The 25,880-nt window shown below is 35.3% G+C and overlaps 1 protein-coding gene and 1 non-coding gene across 2 annotated transcripts in view; both read right to left on the reverse strand.

Annotated features, from left to right (window-relative positions):
- LOC113233927 (sodium-independent sulfate anion transporter-like) overlaps nucleotides 1-25,880 on the reverse strand; it is a 118,090-nt gene that overhangs the window by 78,797 nt on the left and 13,413 nt on the right. The window contains exon 2 of the mRNA XM_026469162.1: nucleotides 20,720-21,490. Within this exon, the coding sequence (XP_026324947.1) occupies nucleotides 20,720-21,170 (451 nt within the window). The 5' untranslated portion in view covers nucleotides 21,171-21,490. The remainder of the gene's footprint in view (nucleotides 1-20,719; nucleotides 21,491-25,880) is intronic.
- Nucleotides 21,879-21,951, reverse strand: Trnak-uuu. Its single transcript has one exon. It is a non-coding gene; the product is annotated as a tRNA-Lys (tRNA).

The following is a 25,880-nucleotide window of genomic DNA, read 5'->3' on the forward strand; positions in this document are numbered from 1 at the left end:
CCTCTGCGTGACAGACCAGCATTTTAACGATTGGCCACGGAGGCACCAATACAAAAACCACTGTCACATTTATTTTTTTATTTACAATACCAAGTGACAGGACGAACAAGTCGTGCGCCTGGTGGTAAGCGACATGCCTGTCCATAACAGTTACAGTGTCACTCAGACACTGTCACTGCGACCACCACACTAAGACTTAAGTTGAGAAGTCCAATGTGCCTGTAATTTCACCAGCACCCTTACCCTTCCACACCATAACGCGGTAATGCTTACATTACTGTTTGGCAGCAGAGATAGATAAAGCAGTATTCTGCTGGCAATAAATGTCACAAGGACCATTTTAACTCTTGGTGCAGTTGACTTACAATTATATGAACGTCGGGTTCGCGCTAAAAGGTGTCCGAACTTATAGGGCGTTAAAATCGTATACAGAGCGTCATTCACGCTTTAGTCTTCGTTTGTTCGACTGACAGCGAAGCAAGCAAAATTAGACAATACTGCGATGACATTACAATTTAAATTCAACGTTTTAGCTTTTTCATATTCCTTTACATGTCACTACGTTTAAATAGGTTGACTTGGGACATTTTTTCGTGGTTTTAGTATTAGACCCGTCGTCCATTTATTTGTAAGTCAATGCTTGGTGTACAAACCATATTCCTATTTTCTAGGATTGTAATCGGACTTAGTGCACAAGGTCGGTTAAACAAATATTTGATGAAGCGTTATAGACGAAATTAATTAATAAGAAACAGTGTGATTGAAATAAACAATGTGTTGTTTAAGGTGATCATAAAAATTGTTTCTTTGCAACAACCGTTTTAATGATTGCAGCAACAATTTTAAGCAATTAATTGTGATAGATTCCATTATTAGTAGCGGTAGAGATCCTTGTGAAAGAGTTCGTCCAGGCAGGTACTGCCACCTTATTTACTTCTGCCGCCAAGCGGTAATGTGACCATTATTGTTTTACGGTTTTGAAGCGTAAGAGTGCTGTTGAAATTACAGGCACACGTGGCTTGTTAACTTATGCAGTGCAGGCAGTGCCCTTCAAATCTTAGGGTCGTATTCTAGAACTCTACTCAATGCTCAAGTCAGGATTTGAGTATGGTTTAAAGCACTCGAAATCATACTCAAGTCCCTGCCATTACGGTCGTATTTCCAGTGCTTGTGTTTCCAGTGCAAACCTGACTAGAGCATTGAGTAGAGTTCTAGAATACGACCCTTAGAGTATTAAACTTTGAGTGACACTTCTATTGGTATTGATAGGCGTGTTGCTTACTACTAGGTGCACAACTTGTTAGTTCCATCGCTTAATTTGATTAAAGTCAATGTTTTCAGTGTACAAAACATATTTCTCAATGACGTAATGAATATGGCAAACTTTGTAGAAAATATGGTAACTAAATACTTTTTTTATTGAGATTTTGTGTGATATAACTCCTCGCTAACTAGTTTTATTATTGTGTACGTTACGTTATAACCCAACTCGTTTTATTATTGTGTATTAATAAGAAGATCGAACACATAGAACAATTTCTTCGACCCGGTTGGACTTGAACTCACGACCATGCTGCACCGCAGCATTGCTCTTACCAACTGAGCCACAGCCCAAGTTACCGAGTTATCTAAATTCTCCTATGTGTTTTTTGTTATAGATCTTTGTACTGGCTTTCGGCATTCGTCACCACTAGTGACATCTAGCGAGAGATTATTGAAGATTTTTGCTTGTACTTTTTTATTTTCATAATCATTTTCAATATGCCATCGGCTTGTAAAGCCATGGGTTTTCTTAATGGCGATGGAGGGAGTTGCTCCGGCGAGCATCATGCCCTGTCATGGTTTGTTGGCGCTCACATTCGTTGATCTACGTATAAGATGAGCCATCGTTTCAACCGCGTTGGGTTTTGTCAATACAACAGGTTTCTCGCCAATTCGTTCTTGTGGGTAAAGAGTCTGGCTTTATATTTTTTACTGCAGTTCTTTACTTCCTCTTTGATGGTTGGTATATTCAAAAATATTCATGGATCTCAGCATTCCCTATAAACCATGTTGCACAAGATATAGTTCTCAGTACTATGTTCTGAAATCTCTGCAATATCTCGAGATTTGAGTTGTTGGCTGAGCCCTAGAGTTCTATTCCATAAGTCCAGATGGGTTTAATGACGCGCTTGTACATCATCAACTAATTGTGTAATGAAAGTGGAGATTGTCGACCTACCAAACAGTACAGGTTTTTGTATTGAATGTGAACAGCACTTATTTTGTCATTTTAACAATTATTTCTTTTGTAAAACTTGAAAATAATAAGCATAAAAAATGTATACATCTGTAGAAACTTTAAGTTTTTCTATTTAAGAAACGACATTTTAATAATTATGATAATTGTGATACATATACAGTCAACTGTAACAATGGCACGTGTAAAGAGCCCCATCGTTGGTTTGTTTGAAAAAAAAAAAAAATAATTATGCGCGATTGATATGCGAAAATATTTTCATTTCATTTTTAGGTTATAGAATGTTACGATGCTTGACCACCATGGTATTACAATACAACAAATTATTTATTGTTCTTTTCCATCTTAACAATGCGTTTTACAGGGTATTTAAACTGAGGAACATCGTACATCGTTAAATTGTGGAGTGGAAGACTGGTGCCTAAACTAGGTTGCATTATTATAGGTCACCCACTGGATCTCAGTGATACAATATCACTGAGATCTAACATATGATGTTCTTGAAAGTACTAAGATGTTGAGGGTAAATTGGCATGATGATATATAAAATACACTAATTATATATTGTTTTGAAAAAAAAAAGGTACAATGAGAATTTAGTTCGAATTTAATGTGAAACCACTTCGGATGTCGCTTGTGCACTAAGGGTCGTATTCCAGAACTCTACTCAATGCTCAAGTCAGGACTTGAGTATGTTATAAAGCACTAGAAATCATACTCAAGCCCTTGCCATTAGGGTCGTATTTCCGGTGCTTGAAATCATACTCAAGTCCTGACTTGAGCATTGAGTAGAGTTCTGGAATACGACCCTAAGTCTGATTCTAATCCGAGAACATACTAATAACGTTTGTACACCTAGAGATAAAATAAATCCTGTGACATTAAATGAATTGGAAGAAGTGCATGAACGCTCTTAGAGCTTCATGATAATTCTTCTGAGGTGAATCTGCTTTAACAATAGAGTTTGTGTGAGAAAGTATTTGCCTTATTTGCCTATACGACAAATACACCAAACTCGCCGGTCGGTTTGTCGACACACGTCAAAGGAGTCAAATAGGCAAATATGCAAGTAAACCATCCACACTATGATCATATTTAACTCCGTATATGGTTCCTTGTGCAGACGTTCATATTTGTCAGTGTTTGCATGTTTGTCTGTTCGTCAAATATTTTTCCAAGTACGTCAAACACCCAATAGCGAATACAAGTAGCTACTGGCCCTGCTGTGCTTTTATAAGCGTCTAATAAGTCGCCCTTCGTGTCTTGTTACCGTCACTGGGCACATGCAGCCACTGTTTCTTATATCGGTAACCAAAAGTTCTACGACTATCTGTCGTGACTAAGTCGTGGACGTTTATTTTGTCGTTGAACGACTGTCGTGTCTAGCTGTTCCCACTAAATCGCGACGACAATTTATCGGTTCACGGCAGCCGCCTTGTCGTATGTACGATAGAATCGTTTGAAGCTACGATTCTTTGTCGTGACGTTTTATTTATCGTCGGGCGTCGTTCAAGTTCTTCCCATTATCACGACAGAATGTCGTCATAACGTCAAAAAAGGTGTGAACGACAGTTAATCGTATTTTACTGTATGTGAACAACTTCATTTTAATATACAAGCCAAGACATTTGAAACTGGACGACTATCTGTCTGTTAATGTGCAACAGTGTACAGACTGATTCTTGTTGTACATCCGAAGTCATACTTACGGGTTCCAAACTAGCCACATATTCAAGAGCAATGTTTTTAAATGGAAGAAGAATAAATATTACTAGTGTAACCCCAGTTGAATTGACGCACGTGCAGTCGGCGCCGTCGCCAGCGTTATGTGTGCCACTGTCAATGACAACGAGTTGGGTGAACCTGCCGTTCGTGAGTCTACGCGCCGGCAGTGAAAGACGGTTTATATGACGCGATTGGTTGTTGCTAGGAGTACTAAAAAAAAGACCTCAAAAGTCTTTCATACCCTCGTTCGCCACCCTTAGAGGTGGAATAACATCATCAAAATCTGTTCATAAATGACATACATACAACAAAATCATAAATATATAAAACGCGGTTAAGTGACAAAATATTTTTTTGTGATATCATAAAAACCAAAACCCAGTTTTAGAATATTGAAATGGTTTAATAAAAAAATAAAGTATTTCAGTTATGCATCGTTAGGGCAAGTTCCGATACGTCGAACACGTTAACTAATTTTAACTGTTTTTAGAAGAAGTTTTGTGCTCTATTTTTTGTTATTTAAAACGGTTATTTAATAAATAACCATGTATCACTTACCCGCCTTTTAGTTAGTGGACAGCAAAAAGTAGCTCGTTCGGACAGGTTAGAATCGATTGCGTTTTTATGCCGTCGCCACCTTTTTGTTGTTCAGGATATCGTTTTTTCAAATAGTGAAATTTATTTTATAATTTTAAGGAAAAAAAACATTGACTACTAGGGCACTAGGTAGTTTAATTTACTATTAGTATAGTTTACTACAGGGAATTCTACTCCTTATATACCACATTTTCAGTCCTGAATAACTACATATGTAGAAATCACATAGGAGGTAAGGGTAAGACGACAATGTATGAACTGGAAAAAGAAAAAATTTGTTTACTAGAAAAGATTTATGTAAATGTAGTTGTTATTATTTGTGATTTTAATCCAGAATACATTTGCATCCATTAACCTTCAACCTTGAGTCGAGTCAGAACCTTTTATTTATTGCTCAAACGCCACGTGGCTTAGTAGATTCATCAATGAAAGGTCCCCTATTCGATTCCTGAAGAATCAAATTTTCGAAAAAAATTAACTGGGAACTATAATCCTGTAAGGATTTTTCTTAACAGTTCACTGGTGTTCTGGATTGTTTTTACTATTTATATTATAAGTCTGGTATTAACAGGTGTTGCCTACATCATTCATACAAATACAATATTTTTTGCAATGTTGCTAGTTTTTTTCACATGCTAATGGTTGTAGTTTTTTCAAATAGGGGAAAGGTTTGCAACTATACAGCCAAGTCTTGGTGATTTTCTTTTTCTTAGTTTTAGGTAGATAAGCATCAAGTCATCAATATACAGTGCCGTTTGGGATTCGAATATTCTAGAAATGTAGTATTGTAAAATGGAATGATAAAAATCGATTAAATATCTTATCTGTATAATTTATAACGCGTATAGAATCATTTTAACGGCAATGTAATAACAAAAAAAAATTTTGAGAATAAATAAAATTAAAGGGATTTACATAATAAGTCAAAAACAACAAAAGAAAAAGTCAACAATATATAATTACAAAATCAACAGCAATGAAACGAAATCTGAATAATGACTATAAAGACACAACAGACATTCAAACCATAATTATTTGTATTGCAAAAACGAGCGATTCGTTCTGTGTACCGTCTAGGCTCTCGGGTTTCTCTCAGAGAAAAGTTTAAGGAGACTGGTATCATGACTGTGGCATCACAGCACATTTACTCATATATTTTATATGCCCGTAAAATTATACTTAATTTCAATAAGAAAGAAGATATCCATAATATTAAACTGAGAGCTAAGTCTAAACTCATGGTACCACGATTTCGTTTAACCAAGGTAAACGACTTTTTATGGGGAACTGTAGGTATACGTTTTTACAATAAGATTCCGGAGCATGTATTAAGATTATCATTTCCTAAGATTAAAATCTACATTAAAATATTGTGATTTCATCAGTCATATTACAAAATTGAAGACCACGTGTTAGATAAAGATGAAAGACGACATGGCTCCAGATTACACACAAATTTGATTCAAAATGTATTCCATAGCATTTAACTTTATTTGCAAAGAGCAATCCCTAGAGTTTCTTGCTCGTTCTTCTCAGGGAATTCAGCGTAGTGAACGAGCAGTAGCTTAAATGTGACGTTTTCAAGTGTAAATTGATTTTACCTATGGAATAAATGATTCTTTTACTTGTGTTATTCAACAACTCAAAGTTCGAAGCAAAAGAAAACGACCCGCATGCGTAGGTGTATGCTCTTGTACTTACATGAGATACACGATACGATTTATCGATTCTATTCTGTAATTGACTCCATATACGGGACGATTTGTCATCACGATCCGTCGTTTCAGACTCAGCGAAAGGACGAACCGTGTAGTGTATGTTTATGTCGTAAAGATCGTATTACGAGTATTATAAAGATTCATTTACGATTACGGCTGCACAAATTGTGGAACGATCTTCCATCTTTCGCCGGGGAACTATGGCGAACATCTATGGAGTGGAATTCCCTGCCAGCAGACTTGTTCCCTGGACGTTATAACTTGCCCTTCAAGGCCAGAGTGAATAGACATTATTTAGGTGTGTACGCTCCATCGTCGACCTCATCGTCACTTTCCATCAGGTCAAATGCGCACTTATAATTTATATAAAAAAAAAATTATCTGAAAATCCAAGCTCCCTATTTTCTAAACCGGATTGCGTAAATATTTTCTAACTAACACGATCTTAGTTTGCAACGTGTATATTTATTAGTATATAGTATAAGTTATTTCTGTATATTTATTTATACATATATTTATGTACGTATATAGTATCGTTATTATTTTATTAAGTATTTGATAAATTATAATGGAAGTTTTATATATATTTAAGTATTTTATAAATATAAGAGAACACACCATACTACATTGTAGAAATATATACGTAATTTATTTTAGTTTAAACGCGACACACACGTCCGGTACTCACTCGGTTTTAGGGTCCACTGAAAATCAGCGTCACAGCCTTGTCCCGGCGGTGACATTAGCTGAGTGGATCCTATTACATACGCCACAGCCGCACACATGACATCTACTTCGTACAGCAATAGTGTTGACCAGCTTTATGGTCGAATAATTATTTATTGCCAAGATTTTATTTTTAATTAATTTTATTAAGTTTTCTTTTTTGTTATTCATTTTCTGTTTGTTTTAATTTAGTTTGTTTTAAGTTTAGTTTAGTTCTGTTTTATTTTAATTTTTTTTTTACTTTTCATTTTTTACTGTTTATTATTGTGTTGTGGTGTTTTGTAATAAATGTATTCTATTCTATTCTATTCTATTCTATTCTATTCTATTCTATTCTATTCTATTCTATTCTAGTCTATTTTATTTATATAATTAATTATTATTTGTAAATTGGCTCACTACTACTCCCGCTCCGATTATCTTTCCTCTACATCATAGGCTGCTTGGAAGAGATCTCTTAGCGATAAGACCGGCTTTCTTCTTGTGTGTGAGCAATAAAATGTCTATCTATCTATCTATCGTGAGAAACCCTGCATACATATCTGCTAAGCAATTTAATGACGTGTGAAGTTCCTAATCCGTATGGCAACTACAGCTCACCCTCTCATTGCGTGAGGAGGCCTGTGCCCAACAGTGGGATTTATATAGCTGACTATTATTATGATCATGTTATTGAAATTGGTCCGGGCAAATTTTTGCTCACAAATAATGTTTCCGCGTTTTCACACATCTGCATAAATATTAACTAAAAGCAGGTGTTTTGTAACATTGTATCTTGGCTTATGAGACACTTGACTTATAATGGATGATAAACAAAAGGGAAAAACGTCGAATGTCAGATTTGTAACATTTTAACATAATTAACTCTTTATATGACATAGAATTTATGTCAAATCTATAATAACTACGCGTTTATATAATATGAATTAGATCGATGTTATATTATTTGGGTGAAATCTATTAAGGTGACCCTAAACACTCTTAGGGTACACTACAACAACGTGTTTAGAATGTTGTTGGGGTTACCGTGACACCGTTGAAGTACGCACAGACTGCTTTCATGCCATTTTGAGGAAGGGGGTAGCCTCACTTTGGCCACATGTGCGAGTCAAAGTTGACTGCCCCATCCAGGTCCATTGGATGAAGTTTCATGCATGCTAAATATAATTTTAATTTTATTTTAATTATTTTGTCACGATCGAAACACTAAGAAAAATTCATTCGATCCGGCTGTATTCTAACCAGCACCCTCAGGCAATCCGTGCCAGATTCTCTGCCAAGTAAGCCACGGAACGAACTGTCAGATCTTACGAAATTTTACGGTGCTTGTTGAATATCTTTATTTTTAGTTTTTAACGACTTTTTTGCCGTAGCCACATCTGTGAGAAATTTATTTCTTCACACAGAGAGGTACTTAACATAGACAAGATGTAGTAACTAGTAACAAACTAGTGGAGTAATTTTCCAAAAAACTAATTTAACACCATGATAGTTAAACATCGTCATTCAATAAAATAAACTTAAAGATTACAAAATTGAGATTGGTTTTGTTTTCCATTAATTTATTTATTTGGCTGTCATTTTTATACTTTTTAGTAATGTTTAAATTATACTTATTGATGTTTTTGACATTTAATTACGTAATGTGTATGAGATAGTTTGGTCCGAAATAAATAATTAGATTTGTATGAATGAAAAATATTCGTTTATTTTTATTGTGTAACCGATTATTATTATATCTAATTTAGACTCTCGCCTCTCCCAAGGCCTAAAAGATGAATTATGAATTTTAAATTGGAGGGGCGGTATTTCCCGGCAATGGCACAGTCGGCCGGGGTCAGGGACTCAGGTTCAAGAACCGGCGAACAATACGTACCGTATTGAGCCGACACGCCACAGAAATCCAACCGCCTCAAGCTATTAGAAAGGCTGACTGGAATTAACCCATTTGCTGACAAAACCATTGGGATTATTTCAGAGGAGGCCACTTATTATTATTATTAGGGTGATTTTATTCGGGGCATATGTAGCCCTTCATTACTGCGACCATCAACTGATCTATTATGATCACCACTAATTACAGTTCGGAGCCAAGATCGCCAGCTTTGAAGAACTGGAGGACTTTCCTGGATCCCACAGATTTAATATTCTCTGGTTGTGGTATGTGCCTTCCCAGTATGGAGCTTTGTACATCAGGGGGTAACATTGGGTGAGAAGCAAGGAGAAGTCAGCTATCAAGGCTTTGAATGCTCAAGACCCTTACGCTGTAGCCACACTTCTCGGGGAGACGTGTGTGCTATCGTTCAGCAGAGTGAGTTTTGCCAGGCTGAATGCTATCCCTATAGAGGGTTCGAGTCCAATATACGTTTCCCTAGCACCCAGGGCTGGGCAAAATACATGCTACGTTTTACGAGTAATTGAAGTATTAATTACAAAATACTTCCTTATATGTATTTCAAATACGAAATACCAAATACTTTCTTGAGGTGTATCTGAAATACAAAATACTTTCATGGGGTGTATTTAAAATACAAATTACAAAATACTTTATTAATAAATAATAAATACTGTCTCGACATGTGGAAACCAATAATTTCCTTCAAAATTTTTTCCTACCACAATACATATCTTTAATAAGAAGTTTTGTTTATTAGAAAACTACTGTTAAACCGATCAATACAACCATACTACAGAGCACGTAGTACGTACAATTATTATTAATATTCCCATACAAGACGAATACTTAATATGTGTGTAAATGCCGTTCATAACACGTGCTCAACACAAATTAGAAAGATGGTTCCCTAAAATCACAAATTCACAATGCCGTTATAACACTAATACTACTCTAATTTGTTTTTTGTTTTGGCTTCTGTTCCACTAAGGACAAATCTGCTAGTGTCCGGGTTGAAAAACTACTCTAAACTACTCTAACCTTAGAGGTTATAACCCTTAGAGGATGGAAAAAAATAAAGGAAAGAAGTTGCCCTATTTACGGAATAAACATACTACCTAAACCAAACTTATACCACCCAAATATTTAGTGTTGTACCATAATCACAGATAAGTCAAGACATACAAATGTATGGCTTGAATGTTGAAACGGATTTTTCTGTTTGTAATAATTACATTCTTGTTTTGATTACAGTAAACTGTACAAATTATTTGTATAGCTAACTGTAATCCAAGCAAGATATTAAAGTTTAATTAAAGTATATCATAAAGTACGTATAGAAAGTATATCAATATTCCATTTGGGAATGTTTTATGTTATATGGGAATATCTGGAAATGTCTTATGAGATTTTAAAGTCATTATTTTGTATTTATAAATGTTCATAAATTACGAAAAGTGAATTTGCACAGAAAAAAATGTAATTTGAGAGTATATTAAAAAAAAGAAAAAACTTGTAATCTAAATGTGGAGATCCCTACGCATTTCCAATCTCAAGATTGATATTAGAAAGAAATGCTTAAAAGGTTTCCAAATAACGTAAGCTGTTTTGTATTTATGCATTGGTATAGAATTAATATCAGTGATTTTGATTTAGGTGAATCTTTAATACTTCCTTTTAATTTTTGAAATAAATAAAATTACTTACATAATAGTAGTAAAGATAATCATAAATCACACATAATATTAATAATACGTTATTTGCTTAAAACATGGTATAACAGAAGATGTAACAAGAGACAGTGCCCGTACTAACATGTTCGCATATTAAACAACCATATATTAAACTACGACGACAACAAAAATGTCACAAGAAATGTCACTCATGTCATGTCACAATGTTACAAATTAAATTTGCCAAGAATTATAAAAATCACGATGAAATTTTACATCTTGTATCCTGTCAAATAATTTTTTTACCTATGTCATAAAAATATTTTCATTGAAGCACTTACTTAACTTCGTTTTAAACAAACATGAGTCTAATAATTTAATCTCGAGCTGTTCACATTTTGGCCGCTGTCAATTTTGTTTTAAGGAACTGAGAGTGCCAAGTAATGAGTCTTTTTAATCAGAATGAAATATAAAGTTATTTACCTATAAATGTAATGATGGAATTGCATTATCATGTAATATATTACATGCATGTAACTATAGTTAATTCAAAGTTCTATTAAAATTTGCCTCTTCAAAATGAGGCGAACAAATGAAAATGGTATTTGATCGTATGTTTATATTCGGCAGTCCTATAATTTCCAACCATTCTTACTTTCTTTTTTGATTTGTAGGTAACCTTCAAAAATAATAACAATAATGAAATAATAAAAACCTCGTAGTAAATTGTTTTAATAACAGAATATCGATAATATATCTGCTTACAAGAACAACACTATCTCAAAAGAATCGTTATCAACAATCATCAAAATATATTAACAAACAGGCAATCTGTAGTAACCAAAGCCAATTCGGCAAGGTTTATGAATAAACTACTTAAATGAGTGTAATTACAAGGAGATATTTGTGTTATTGTATGATTTATAGATAGAAAAATAACACATTGTAATGTAACATTCGGTTGATTTCCGCTTTTTCTACTGCTTTAATTGTTCTCACTGTCAATATTTTTGTCCATTTCGTTACAATTCTTGAGAATAATTCCCTAAAACATTTGGTCAAACATTGGTTTTGACATTTGATGTCCGTTTGATGGTACTACAAAAACGGCAAAATGAGGACAGTTGGCATTTAAGATGACGTTACGTGTCTTCGATTCCCGTGTTTGACATAAATCAATGTAGTGCTATCTCTTTTGGCTTACGATGGCACGCAGTAGTTAAACAAAGACAATAAAATGTCTAAATGCATCATATACATATAACGTCTGATATAGATATGTCAATATAACATGTCCTTTGGTTTCCATAGTCAAGTTATAACCGCGAAAATACGACTTTGACGTCTTTGACATTACCATGCAGTGTTGCCTATATTTTCCATCCTTTAAGGCCTACACACACACACACACACACACACACGTCACTATTGAGTTCATTATCATATAAATCTATGCACGTCACATAATAGGCTGAACATTGAAAAAAAAAATATTTTGTTGGAATGTATTTTACTTGTATTTTAAATACGTATTTCAATTACAAGTAATTCAAATACTGCGCAGCCCTGCTAACACCCTTTAGCAACCTTTGTGTAACCGATAGTACTTTTAATAAAATGTACATTTGCGCAAAAAAATGTTAAAACAATTAATCGCCCTCCCGTTGTTGCATTCTAGTTCGTAACCTTAAAATTATAAAGCTACATATGAGCATACGTCAAAAATGTTTATTTTTTTATAACATCAACTGCCCGGACGAACAAGTCGTGCGCCTGACGGTAAGCTACACAGCTGCCCGTAACAGTTACAGTGCCACTCAGATCTTAGGAGCGCTACCACTGCACCCGTCACCCAGAGACATAAATTGACAAGTCCCAAAGTCCCCTGTAATTTCACCACCCTGTAATTTCCCTTACCCTTCAATACGGAACACAGTAAAGCTGACATTACTGCTTGGCGGCAGAAATAGATAAGGTGGTAGTACTTCCCAGGACGAAGTTTTTCACAAGGAGCTTTACTGTTACTAAAAATGAATTTATCACATGAAAGTAATAAAAATAATACAAACTACATAAAATACATTATGTATATATGTGAATATTTACAAGTCTTTACAATTTAAGCATAATAAAGTTATCCACTAATTTCGTTGGTAGAATCTTTAACTGGAATCCAAGTCCACTAATTTGAAATGAACTCAGTTTTGTGTCTACAGAGTGTCATTGACACGATTTTGCACGTTTGGTATTCTGCTAAAGTCAAAGTTTTAAGAATCATTTATCCATAGGTAAAATAAATTTACATTTGAAAACGTCAAACAATGACCAGTGGTTCCAAGAAAATTAGCAGAAATGGGGCCCTGAAAATTTGTCAATTTGTAGTTGTGACCTTATTACATTAAGGGTGTGAATTTATAAAATTCAAACAATTATGCTGAGTCACATGATAAAGAACCGTGTCCATTCTGCGATGATGATTGAATCCACTCACGACGATTATGCTGGGTTACTTTTTTGTAGAATAGTAACGACCTCCAAGGACTACATTACTAACATCGACCGATCTGATCTCCATTTACTACTCATGCACTTTCATTTTATTTTCGTTGATATGGAGCCATTGCCGGGTGGCTCGTTTAATTGATATTATGAAATGTAAGTGCGCATTGACTTCCATCTCACTTGATGGAAAGCGACTAAGAGGTCGACGATCGAGCATGCGCACCTAAATAATGCCTATTTACTCTCGCCTTGAAAAGGTTCAAGTTATAACGTTCAGAGAACAAGTCTGCAGGCAGGGAATTCCACTCCATAGCCGTATAAATGTGGAAGCCTAACGCTTCGTGCGAATGGAATATCCGCAACGTAGCGGTGGTGCCCAAGCCTACGTCTGGTCCCAATTGATGGAAAGGGGAAGGTGGAATTAAATCCGTAACCAAATAAGATGAACGATGTTTCTAGCAATTTTTATGGCAACATTTTTTGGTACAGCGCTCCTAGCGCTTACAAGAAGAACTAACATTTGGTAAAGAAATATTTTGCCTGTCGCAACGACAACTTTTACATTAAAATCTTTATTAGACTACTCGATTTCAAGGGATCCTAAGAGATGTGCAATATGAGTTAGGGAGTTAGTGTCCCTAAAAGCGGGACAATCTGATTATCTGGATAAATGGTTTAGATATTTACTATTAAACAACGATCTTACAAAAAATATATGATACACCCAAGGATATTCAGATCTAAAGAATGTGCTGATTCCATAGGATGTACTTTATCCGACCATATAAAATCCCGAAAACAGGCTGAAACAAAAGTCTAAAATGAATTGTTTAAGAATAAAATATCTAACCACCTAAAGGTTAGGTTTTTGAAATCAAATGACATAAAATGTTGTTTTTAAGACAAGTAACACTTTGCGCTCTAGACTTTGCAAAGGCAAGGCAAGAGTGGAAAGTGGAAAGAAGTCGGGAGTTTGTAAGCTCGCTTGTGACACATGTAACAACAGCGGAGTAACTTTATAACTAAATATAAAGAGCATTTTTCTTCGTTCAGGAATAAGCATCCAGACAGTTCCAGTTTCGCTAAAAGTGTACAAAAACAAATATTTTTTTTTTAGTTAAACAAACATATTTTACCAGATTCCCATTCGTATGAAATGTTAATTTATGCGAAAAAGGACTACGTCTAGGTGTTTTAGATGGAAATAATTAGATACAACAACAGGGCTTGTACGGACAACGGCACATCAGACTATACATTTTTGTTCGAAAATCGCCTCCATTGCAACGGAACAAGATACGTCAATGTGTAGCTTGATGTGCTGGCGTGTGTACAATAAATGAACAATTGAATGTTGCATCATCATTTTCATTACGGGTATTTTCGGGTTTCAACAATAGTAACACTGGGCGTAGCGGGGTGTATACTAACCGTTCGCCTTCAGCTCGCTCTTTTATCCGGTGGCGCAGTCAGGGCCATCAGCGGCCAACTGCAAAATGTCCTTCTCAAAAAAGTCGAGCAATCAACAGCCCATGAGGATGCCTCGTGGAGAGGCGAAACCCGTGTCGGGTATATTTGGTGGTGGTGTTTATGACTGTAGTTGCGCTTACGTTATTTATTTTATTAATTTTATGCGGAGGGAGGGTGGGAAAATTGATTTATTCCCATCTGATCCCCAAAACTGATCCACCGCCAATTTTAAATTGCAATTATTCCCTTCTATATTTTGCAACTCCCAGTGGATACCCTTACTGTATTTGTAAGGTAACTACAGTCAAGAGAAAAAGAAGTTTTGAAATCAAAGTTAACACAGTCATATAAGTTAGTACAGTTAATGTTGTTCATTTCTACTAAACTAAATAAAATACAGCACAACTCTCAAATACATTTTCTTGTTGACTGTACCACAGTACCTACCAAAAAGAAACTTGTGAGTACGAGGGTATCAGGTGGGAATAAAATATAAATATTTATTCTTGATCCCCTGCATTGGGGATCCGATGGGAATAGAAAATAATTTAAAATAAAACGGATCCCCAGAGGATCGGTTTTAGGGGATCAGATGGGAATAGACCGGAAAAATAATCGCATGAAAATATATTCAACACAAGTGCAGTTATTTTGCACGATTTAACCTTCACTACACTGAGTAGTGTCGCAGAGTAGCAAATTACTTCTATTTTTACTGATAATAAGAACTATTGAATAACTGCGCCACCTAGTGTTGAGTAGCGGAAGTTCTAAGTCAAACAGTTCATTGCTTAGGAGTTCGGCTATTCAACACTAGGTGGCACAATTATTCAATAGTTCTTAAGCTAAGAATCCTACACATATAAACATCAATTTTCTTCCGTTTGACATCTACTCAGATAGGGACACACTTCGACATTATTCGAGTAGCAAAGAATAGTGTAGAACATTTTAGGTCTCGGGCTATAGGATCATAAAATAATATTGAACTTTAAATTCAACGCAATGTAGGTGCTTTTTAAGCGACTTTTAAAAAAGGGGAGGGTCTCTATTCGACTGTATTTTTTTTTGTATGTTTGCGATAATTCCGGCTATTATTCTCCGGCTACTATTTGTGAACCGATGTTGATGATTCTTGTTTTTGTTGGAAAGATCACTATTAGTTCCATTTAAATTTGAAGGAAATAATTTTTGAGGTCGGTTTTTTGTAAAAAAGTTATTATTTAATGGCACAAAATTATCAATTCAGTTATATGTTTAATTTAGTGAAAGTAACATTTATCGAGGATACGAAACGCCTTCAATGGATACATTTTTAATATTGCCTTTATTTCGACAGTACAAAACAGAACAATAAACCATAATTCAGTCAAAATATTTTTGGTTTACGTAGTGAAGCACAAGTTCGGCAGAGAGAAACTATGAAAGTAATTCGTGAGGTCCGCTGGTTCGTTCCGTGGCTTAGCTGGCACGGTTTGATAGAAGACGTCGGTTCGAATGCGGTCGGATCGAAAGAGTTTTTTGTCTAAGAGTTCGATCTTTGTATTAATAATAAAAAAATATCAATTATAAATTGTAGTATTGTGCGTAGTAACTGTTAAGTACCTGTGGTGTTGTGTCATTGATAATATGAAATAAATGATTATAATTATAACGTCGAACGACGAGTTATGACGTGACTCAAAGTGAAAACTATTTTAGTAACTACTTAAACAATTATCCGTAAATAACTGTTCAATGAGTCACCAAATTGTTATTTTCTCAAGAATTTTGTAACTATAAATCTTCTTTAACAATAGCGGTTTTACAATGACGCAGGGTTTATGTGGATGACTAAAATTTATGGTGTTCCCATTGTATTTTTATTAAAAATTCGATACTACGTCGAATTACACAATGTTTATAATCCGATTATTATTATTGTACGTATACAAAGAGAACGACACAAAGAAAAATTCCTACGATCAGATTGGACTTGAACCAGTGTCATTGCGGCGTTCGTTCTGAGCTATGACGTGTCAGCGGATATTACGAATTTATATATCGACACTGGAACGGTAAAACATCTAAAGTGCATTTGGAAAATATTACAGGAGAGTGATTTTAGTACATAATTGCAGAGTCGGGAAGTAAGGGATTGCTGGATGAGCACGAGTTATAAGGACTTGTATTAATACGAGTCAAGCAATCCTCGTTCCCGACGAGGCATGTATGGAATTTTGTATAATGGAAGATGTATAATCGAAAATGTAAAAAAAATATATAAAAAAAGTATTAATATTAAAAGTAATATTTGACGTGTTACGACAATTGCTAAAAGAAAAAGTTATTATCTTTCCAGGTACATTAATAGTAGTTTGCTGAACTTCTGATGATGTGTTTGTATGTATATCTATTACTGTATTTTCGTTATCGCTCTTCTCACTAGCTCTCATTTTCGCGACCAAAATACAAAAAAGACGACAAAACAAAAGAATACCAAAACACTTTAGTTTAAATGCTACCGCCAATTAATTTTTTTTTTAAGTAAGCTGGGTACAGGTACAGGTGGGTATTTTTAATTCTCGCAATTACGAATATTGGGCAATTGGTTGTATGAGTTTTTCTTTTGCCCGTTTACATAGCTCATTATTAGTAGGTAGATTTATGTTTAGAGAAGAGGACAGTAATGGATTTTCATTCTTACTTTGCAGGCTTTGGCCGGCAAGAAGTCGCATGGTCCATAAATGACAACCTTACCGTGTTCGTTTTTTGAAAGTAATGCAAACATTTTAGAGCATGTTTGAGAAAAAAGAAGAAAACGCTATGTTTTTTTATTTAAATTACATTAAATCGCTGTCTTGTAATATTTTCCAAATGCACGTTAGACGTTTTACCTTTCCAGTGTTGGTATGATCTTTGTATTTTATTTATTTATAAGTGCTTTACATGTGTTGTCGTTACCAAAATATACCTACTTATAAATATACTTATACACTAATAAACACAATGCACCTTGACAGGTATCACACAACGTGGAAGGGTTATTCAGAATAATATCGAAAAAGAAACATCATCTGGAGCCTGTATGAAAAGGTTCTAATCTCGAGTTTTGTTTCCTCATAACAGACTTATCTGTAAGCGTGACCATGACCGTAGTGAAAGAAGTTACAAGCGTGAAACACGTAATTAGATTTTAAAGGTGACCGCGCATTAGAATGCGCAACTTAGGTACGACTCACACCGAAACATATGCATCATCTAACATTATGTTTTGAAGCGACTGATAAATAAAAGAAGAAAGAAAGAATAGAACAGAAATATGAGTGATGTAGTATAGCAGAGTTTGGTAAGAGTTGTAGAGAGTGTGTTGAAGGTGAAATTTAGGAGCCTCTGCCATAGAGTTATACCTCAATAAAAGGTTGAGGTCAAAACTCGAGGATGCCGACACGACAAGGCGGCTCGAACAGGTGGCACAGCGGCAGAATTACAAGATAGGATCAGAGGTGGACTAGTCCGTGAAACTAGGGCATTTGGCGTGGCACTGGTGGTCTGACACGACGACCGATAAGGAATTGAACACTGGTACCTTAAGTACAATAGGCTTCGCACAGGCCTTGAATTCAGTTGTGATGAGTAGCAGTGGCGTAGCGTGGGGGGTGCAGAGGGGGCCATGGCGCCGGGTGGTTGTGCTGCAGGTTACTGCTAAACTTTTTTATATAGTATGAGTTACTCATACACGAGGCGACTCGTTTCTACCACTCGCTTGGTTAGTTTGTCCCAACACCTCATGTCATGTCACACTGCTTCGAATTCAAGAAATGCAACATAGACTGGTCCTGCACTACCCGCTCTTTAGCTGATTTTATAACATACGATCATACTACTATAGTACAAAATAAAATTTGCATTTATTTATACTATATCATAACACTTAAGTTATACAATTGATTGATACCATCAAGTTATAAAAGTGTGCTTAATACTCCCTGTCTGATGATCTTACTACCATAGTAGTAAATAAAATTAGCATTTATTTATACTATATCATAACTTAAGTTATCGAATTGATTGGCACCATCAACTTATGAAAATGTGCTTAATATTCCCTGACTGTCAAGTCATTACCGTAGGTGCAAAAATTCTTATCACTACCTCACCTCATTTGAAGTAGGACATTGTACCGCCTCATTTTTTCAATTGAGGTACTCCCTGAAACTCATTTTAATTTCATGTCCTACCCAACACTATGTCAAATGACGGGACGAACTAGTCGTGCGCCTAATGGTAAGCTACACGCCTGTCTGTAACAGTTGCAGTGCCACTCAGAGCTTTAAATCGCAAAGATCTGAGGGGCACTGCCACTGCGCCCGATACCCTGAGACATAAGTTGATAAGTCCCATGTGCCTGTGATTTCACCAGCACCCTTACCCGTCAAAACCGGAAGGCAGTAATGCTAACATTACTGCTTGGCGGCAGAAATAGGTAAGGTGGCAGTACTTCAGGACGCACTCTTTCACAAGGAGCTCTACTGCTTTACTGCTACTAGTAATTAACCAATTAAAACTATTCCAGGAATGAGACCAGCAAGGATATTTCCTGGGAACGCATATCAAAGGAAGGAGATGAGAACGATAACAAGAATCATATTAGGTACGCGATTTACAGAGCGCTCAAATTCACTGTTTAAAAACGAGAATTATCGCACCTTTCTTTCGTTTAAGCATTTAACAGATACTTTTAAAGGTGATAGAAATACAAACATAATGTTTATGGCAGTTATTATATGAATTTAGTACATTTAACCTTAGACAAACTTGTGATAAAAAAATCAGTTAAAATAAACAAGTATTTCAGACACAGACAGTATTCATACTAGTATAATTAGATCCTAGTCAAATAGTGGTTATTATTTAGCTGACTTCCTTGGCATGTTACGTGAAATAAAACAACTTTTACAACGCGACAACCCTCAAACGTTTGATTTTGTGAACTACACAGGTCTTTAAAAGGATATAAGCGAATTATATATTTTTAACTTTGATTTAAACATTTTTAGTTTTCAATTATTAGCAGTGGAGCTAAATTTAGAAGAGTACGTCCAAGGAAATTAATTTACCATTGCCATTTTTGCCACCGAGCAGTAATGTGAAGAAAGGTGCGCTGGTGAGACTACGGGCACACAGGCTTTGTCAACTTGATGTCTTCGTGACGATTTGCGATTTAAAGTTCTGAGTGGCACAAAAGCTGTTCACGATAGGCGCACGACTTGCTCGTATATAGATATAAAAATACAAAAGATATGATCAAAAACTTTTTTTAAATTTTCGTTTTTCGCTCGTCCCGTAAAATTTTGGATTTTATCATTTACGCCCTTTCTTCTCCGTCGTATCGAATTATCATAAAAAAATATTATTGTCATTTGCATATAGGAATGCATTGTTAAAATAAAGATATTATTATCACGAAGAACAATGTCAGTGTAATGTATAAAGAAAACATTAAGTTAAATTCCACATTATAATGGAAAGAATAGAATTACTTATAAAAACAATTGAAACGTAGTAGAAATTTGTATTGCAAGATTTGTAATCTATTTTAGAATAAGATGAATTGGTGCTCAAGACGCTAAAACTAAACTCAAATTTATTGTTTTAATATTTAACTATGGGAAAACAATTTTATTATAAATCATCGTTTGCCTCATGGAAAGCGTCTAAAAAAGCTGACCAACCACAAATCACGTCGGTTCAACCCTGCTTAACTATTACCTATGATGATGAGAAGGTATTATAGCTGCCATCAACATTCACCTCGTAAATTATAATACCTGGTGTTATCGTAATAATGCGCTAAAGATCATTGTTTTTTTCGAAATAGGGCCTTAAAAGGTTGTACACGAAAGTCATATCCAGTTTGTTAAAAAAAAAAGAAATTGGTCACCAAATGGATTGCTTTGCATAATGCCAATAAATAGTGATAACTGGTACAAGGCTGTACAACTTTTTAGAGAAAGCTAGTTTTTTTTTTCAAGTCACTGGTTTCGAATTTTCGATTTGCTATACGTAAGTAATGATAAGAGATGATTAACACGTATTGGATCTTTCCAATGTCGTTAAGCGAACAATCCGCGGAAAAAAACTTGTTTTTTAATGATTAATATCTAAAATAGAGCAGTGTTTAATAAGGACTTACTTGAATAAGGTGCGCAGGAATTATCGTGACAGGCGAGGCAAGTTTCCTTGCCATCAAGACTCAAGCGGAGGGTCGGCGCGAGACTCGGCCGAGGGCACAGCTTGCAACCCCCGTTGTACTTCTCACACAAGCACACGTTCTTATCCAGACCTCCCACCTTCAGCTCGTTCAGCCCAAATCTGTCGCATTCAGTTTTCACTAACGAAGCGGCTAGTTTGCCCGTTTGCTCCAAAAATTCACAGGAGTGCGGGCACACGTGACAACTCTTCGCCGCCTCTAAATTCCTGTTCTGAGAGTTCAGATTCCCGTTTTGATTCGTATCAAGTTCCGGTATCTGATAATGCCGCTCGTCTCTTTTTATATTCGTGCTGTCCGTGCTACCTGTCATGTACGAAGTCAGCGTCACTTCCGAAGCGGACCGCGCCGCGTTATTTAACTTGTACTTGGTCATTTTAAGTCCGGGATATTTTTTAAAAACACTTATTTTAAAACACGGTTTTGAAAGCTGAAGCGCGTGTCATTTTAGTTTAATTTTTTCATAGTAATGTTTGTTCACACTAGCACTTGGATTATTGACATCGCTAATTTATCACAGCGGTTTTTTTTTATTTGATTTCGTATTTTTATTCGTTGTTGCGGTGCGTGCGTGCTGTGCAGGCCGCTTCTCAGAATGAGGCGGGCACTCGTTGCGGCGGGCGTTAACGCGCTGGAGGCTGGTGGTGTGACGGAGAAACGTGGATAAGTGACCGCGCCGTCGTGACGTCACAACCCCTGAAAATTTCGCGGTAGGTGAATAGACAATTAAATGAATTATGTTATAGGATAATTTCATATTGTTATAATTACTAAAAAAGTTACTAATTTAGGACGTTCTTGACTGCATGACGTTTTTGTAAAAAAAAAGTGTACTTGACACAGGTTTTTTTTCTAATAAATAACGAACTAGAAAAATTTGAAAAAAAAATTAAGATAATATTAACGAAAATAAACAGTTAATTATTTAAGTCGAAAAGTTCAGAGAGGTTGAATGTTATGTAGTAACAACTTACAGATGATAATTTATTGTATTAAGGTATTGAAATATCTATATAAAGAATAAAAAAAAAGCAAAAAAAAACAAAATAATTGCAAATAAGTAATAAAAATAAAAATATATGGCCGCCCGAACAGGGACTTGAACCCTGGACCCTTGGATTAAAAGTCCAATGCTCTACCGACTGAGCTATCCGGGCCGTACGAAGTTGGTTGAAATTATAAGTTAGTTATTATCGATGTTATCAAGTACCTACGTCATGCATTCGTCATGTATATTTTTGTAGTTGTTTCTTGCCATTGCGATTTCTCTTGATCTAGATATTTTTGAACTTTGTAGACTTTTAGTGTTAGTTAGTAGTGTATTTAAATTAAAAGTCTATAAATGTTTTGTCGTGGTTTTTTAATTTTATTAAAAATTTCGCGAGTTTAGACGGAGGTATAAGCACTCTATGTATATTACTTCAAGTTTAGGTAAATATACCCTGCGTATTCTTATCTCTGTTAATTACCTACTTGAATTTAAATACAATGCTATATAGCAAACGAAAACCTTATGTCAATGACGCAAGGTTCAATTTTGTAATGAGAATTTAGATTTTTTTTTAAATACACTAGTTTTAAAGAAGAAAGTCTAAAGTAGAATGTAAAGTCTCGTAATAATAACTGCTGACTATAAAGGCAGGCAGACCGTATTGATATCACTCTGAATATAATTCCACGTAACTGTGAACTCACACTCCAGCTCCGAGCACGGGTCAATCCCAATGTAATCGAATATACATCAAATAATATTAAGACCGAAACAACAGCGTTATAAATATATGACGTAAAACATAATCTAAAAAGATAGTAGTACGTCATAATGCAACGTTACTTCCCGTTTATTCTCATTTTATGAGTTGTCCCAATTGCTCAGTTTGTCGTGCACGGTCGCAGGCCATGTGGAATTTTCAAAAAACGCGCGCACACGCTCTCACACACAAATCGATGCAGCAAAACAGGCACAATTTTCAACAAACAACATTCTTCATAATATCGTCGGTGATAATGCAAATTCGCGTATGTAGTATTTGGTAAAAGGCGCGTTTCTGCATCAAACCAAATTCCACAGGATAGGGATTTATCGTTATAACTATTATCGTTATTTCAACGGCTGCAACGTTCATTTTTGCACAGTAAGCGTTAATTTATGTTGTCTACGGACTGATAACAATAGATTCCCGCTAATTTGGTTGCCACGACATATACGCGGACTTGATTTGGCCACAAAATTACCAAAATGGAAACTCGTAATCAAATGCTAGTTACGCGTAATTGCACAATGCTCGACGATATATATTTTAATGCTTTCGTGATTATTAACTATATAATTATCACTAATTACAGCCTTCATGAGGTGAGTCAACTCCAATTGTGCTAATTTTTTTCAAACGACTTGCCATTGTAATTCCACTGAGATTTTATAGCAGTAATGACAATATTTATTCTCTAATAATGTTGATTCTTTAAAAAAAAACTATAGATTTTATTTAACAGAATTGCAAAAAAACACATAAGAAATATTAGATGTATCATTTGTGTATAAGTGGATTTTGTATGTATATGTGGCCTAATTCGGTTATACTTTTTGCAATCAGTTCCAACTTAATAGTTAGGAAATAAGTAGTTTTTTCTTTTCTTTTATATATAATTAAGTTTGTTTGATAGTTGAATGGCGTTTGCATACATAACATAATATTATCAATTAATTATAAATAAATTAACAATAGGTATAGATATAGTTAAGCATCACACATTTTGTCGCATCATAAATTAATTGTACGCATATTGCGAATTTAAGTAAGTCAATGTTTTTGTAGTATTAGTTTAGTGCGCCTGTGACGCACTCCCTGGGCTCCGCATAATACCAGCGACGTGGCTGTTCTCAGCCAATACTAAATCTACCAAGGAAAATATTATTCGTATTTTAATATTTACCTCGTTTAAGTAGCAATGTATGGAAGTATTTTTTTATGTCAAATAATTAATAGATTTTGTCATCGACTCGTTGATCGAGTATATAATCAGAAATAGAGACGAAATAAGGGCCATCATCCCTGGCAACTCTTCAGGCAAATGGGCCTTATATCAACTCTCGTTTGCGCTGAAATCACAAATTAGAAAGCTGAAATAGTACAGCTCCAACAACTAACCTGTGTTTACGTCACTGTATATTCCAATAATATTAAATTATTTATTGTAATAAAGATAATATCTCTAACAATAGGGGCTGTTCCATTCGGTGGTGTGGAAAAAACAGCAAAACATCTAAGTGCAAAACAAACGGAATCAGATTTCATCTGTAATTAAATATTAAACATGTAATTTTGCACTTTTCGTCCATTATAGCAAAGCTCAAGTAAAACTGGTCGTTTTGAAGTGAAACAATTGACGACACCCGTCAATTGTTTCGAATTCGGGTTGGCCAATCGGGGCGCAGTTGTCACCGTAATGATATTGCAGAATAGTTTTAAAAAAATGACATTTCGTCTCTATTTCTGGTTATATACTCGATAGCCACTTGACTTAGCAGAATACCAACGTACAAAATCTTGACCTGACACGCGATCGACACACAACGGAGATGATATAAAATTAGCAGACTCGAGGTCCTGTGTCCATGGAGCATTGTAATCGTTCCAAAATATCGGGAAAATACAATTAATAAGCACTCAGTGCAGTGGTAACAAACCTGTAATTAGTGATAAACATTGTTCACCTTGAACTAGAAGAGTGGAACAAATAAACGGATCTAACTGCATCCATAACCGGACGTTGTAGTACTTGATAAGTGGATGTCTACTTGATAATGATGATAATCAAACAGAGAAAACTTTACATAATCTGCAGTTTGACAGTTTTTCTTTTTAAATCTAACAGTCAGGTACCACCTGTTGCTTATCTTATTTTTTTAACGCACACCCCCTTAGCCCCAAACTAGGGAAATCCTGTATGCGATGGACACACACATAGACAACCATAAAGCACACCCAAACTCACAAGAGAAATAAATGTAGGCCATACAAATATTTCTCCCGGCCCGGGAATTGAACCCGGGACCTCTGCGTGGCAGTATGATACCCGTTCGACCACCGGAGGCAGTATATTTCTCTCGATAGTTTAGGTGTAATTTTTGGTTGTCTATGTGTGTCCATGGCACTCGCGGTACAGGGTCTCCCTATTACGGGGTTATGAATGTGTGCGTTATTTATTTTTATTCATTTACTGACTTAACTGCAAAAGTAATGTGTAAATCACTTAATGTCGGAGAAAAACGTAAAAGGGGAGACGTTGAGGGAAACTCCCCCTTCACCAATGGTGTCAGAATTTATTTGATCTATACGTTCTTCGTTATGAATTCGTTGAACTCAGCAGTGACAGACACTTCATGCTTTCCTTAATTTTCCTATAGATGACAAAATGTTATTAAAATAGTATAATAACCTTTAAGAGCTCCTCAAATATGTTCAGTAGCCCTTAAAACAATAAAATTAAACTTCTAACTCGAAGTGTGAAAAAGATCCGAAACGTTTTATTATTGTTTTAAATTTTTATTGAATTGATATTCAATTATTTTTTGTGAAATTACTTCACTAGTTTGTTATAATTGCTAATACAAAAAACGAACACTCAAAAAAATTCCTTCGATCCGGCCGGATTCGAACCGACGACGTCTTCTAGCTTACCGTGCCAGACGCCAACTAAGTCACGGAACGAACCAGCGGACCTCACGAATTTTTCCATGTGCTTGCGTCGTGTCTTTGTATTTGGTTTTCAACGACTTTTTAGTCGTAGCGCCATCTGTGAGAAATCTATGAAAGTGTTATGAATGATTTATCACCCAGTTAGTACCTTTACAGCTACCAGTCCTGGCGAGAGATGTCGCTATTCGCTGTATTTTAACTTTTTGTTGAATTGATATTCAATTATTTTTTGTGAAATATCTCCACTAGTTTGTTATAATTATTAATACGAAGATCGCACACTCAGAAAAAACTTAATTTTTTATTATTATTAAAAGAATTTTGTCATATCCTTTGATGTTACCAAGAATACTGCACTAATCTTTACCAAGACTGTATATTAT

Source organism: Hyposmocoma kahamanoa, unplaced genomic scaffold, assembly GCF_003589595.1.
Source record: "Hyposmocoma kahamanoa isolate Upper Pololo Valley unplaced genomic scaffold, ASM358959v1 80, whole genome shotgun sequence".
Classification (NCBI taxonomy): domain Eukaryota; kingdom Metazoa; phylum Arthropoda; class Insecta; order Lepidoptera; family Cosmopterigidae; genus Hyposmocoma; species Hyposmocoma kahamanoa.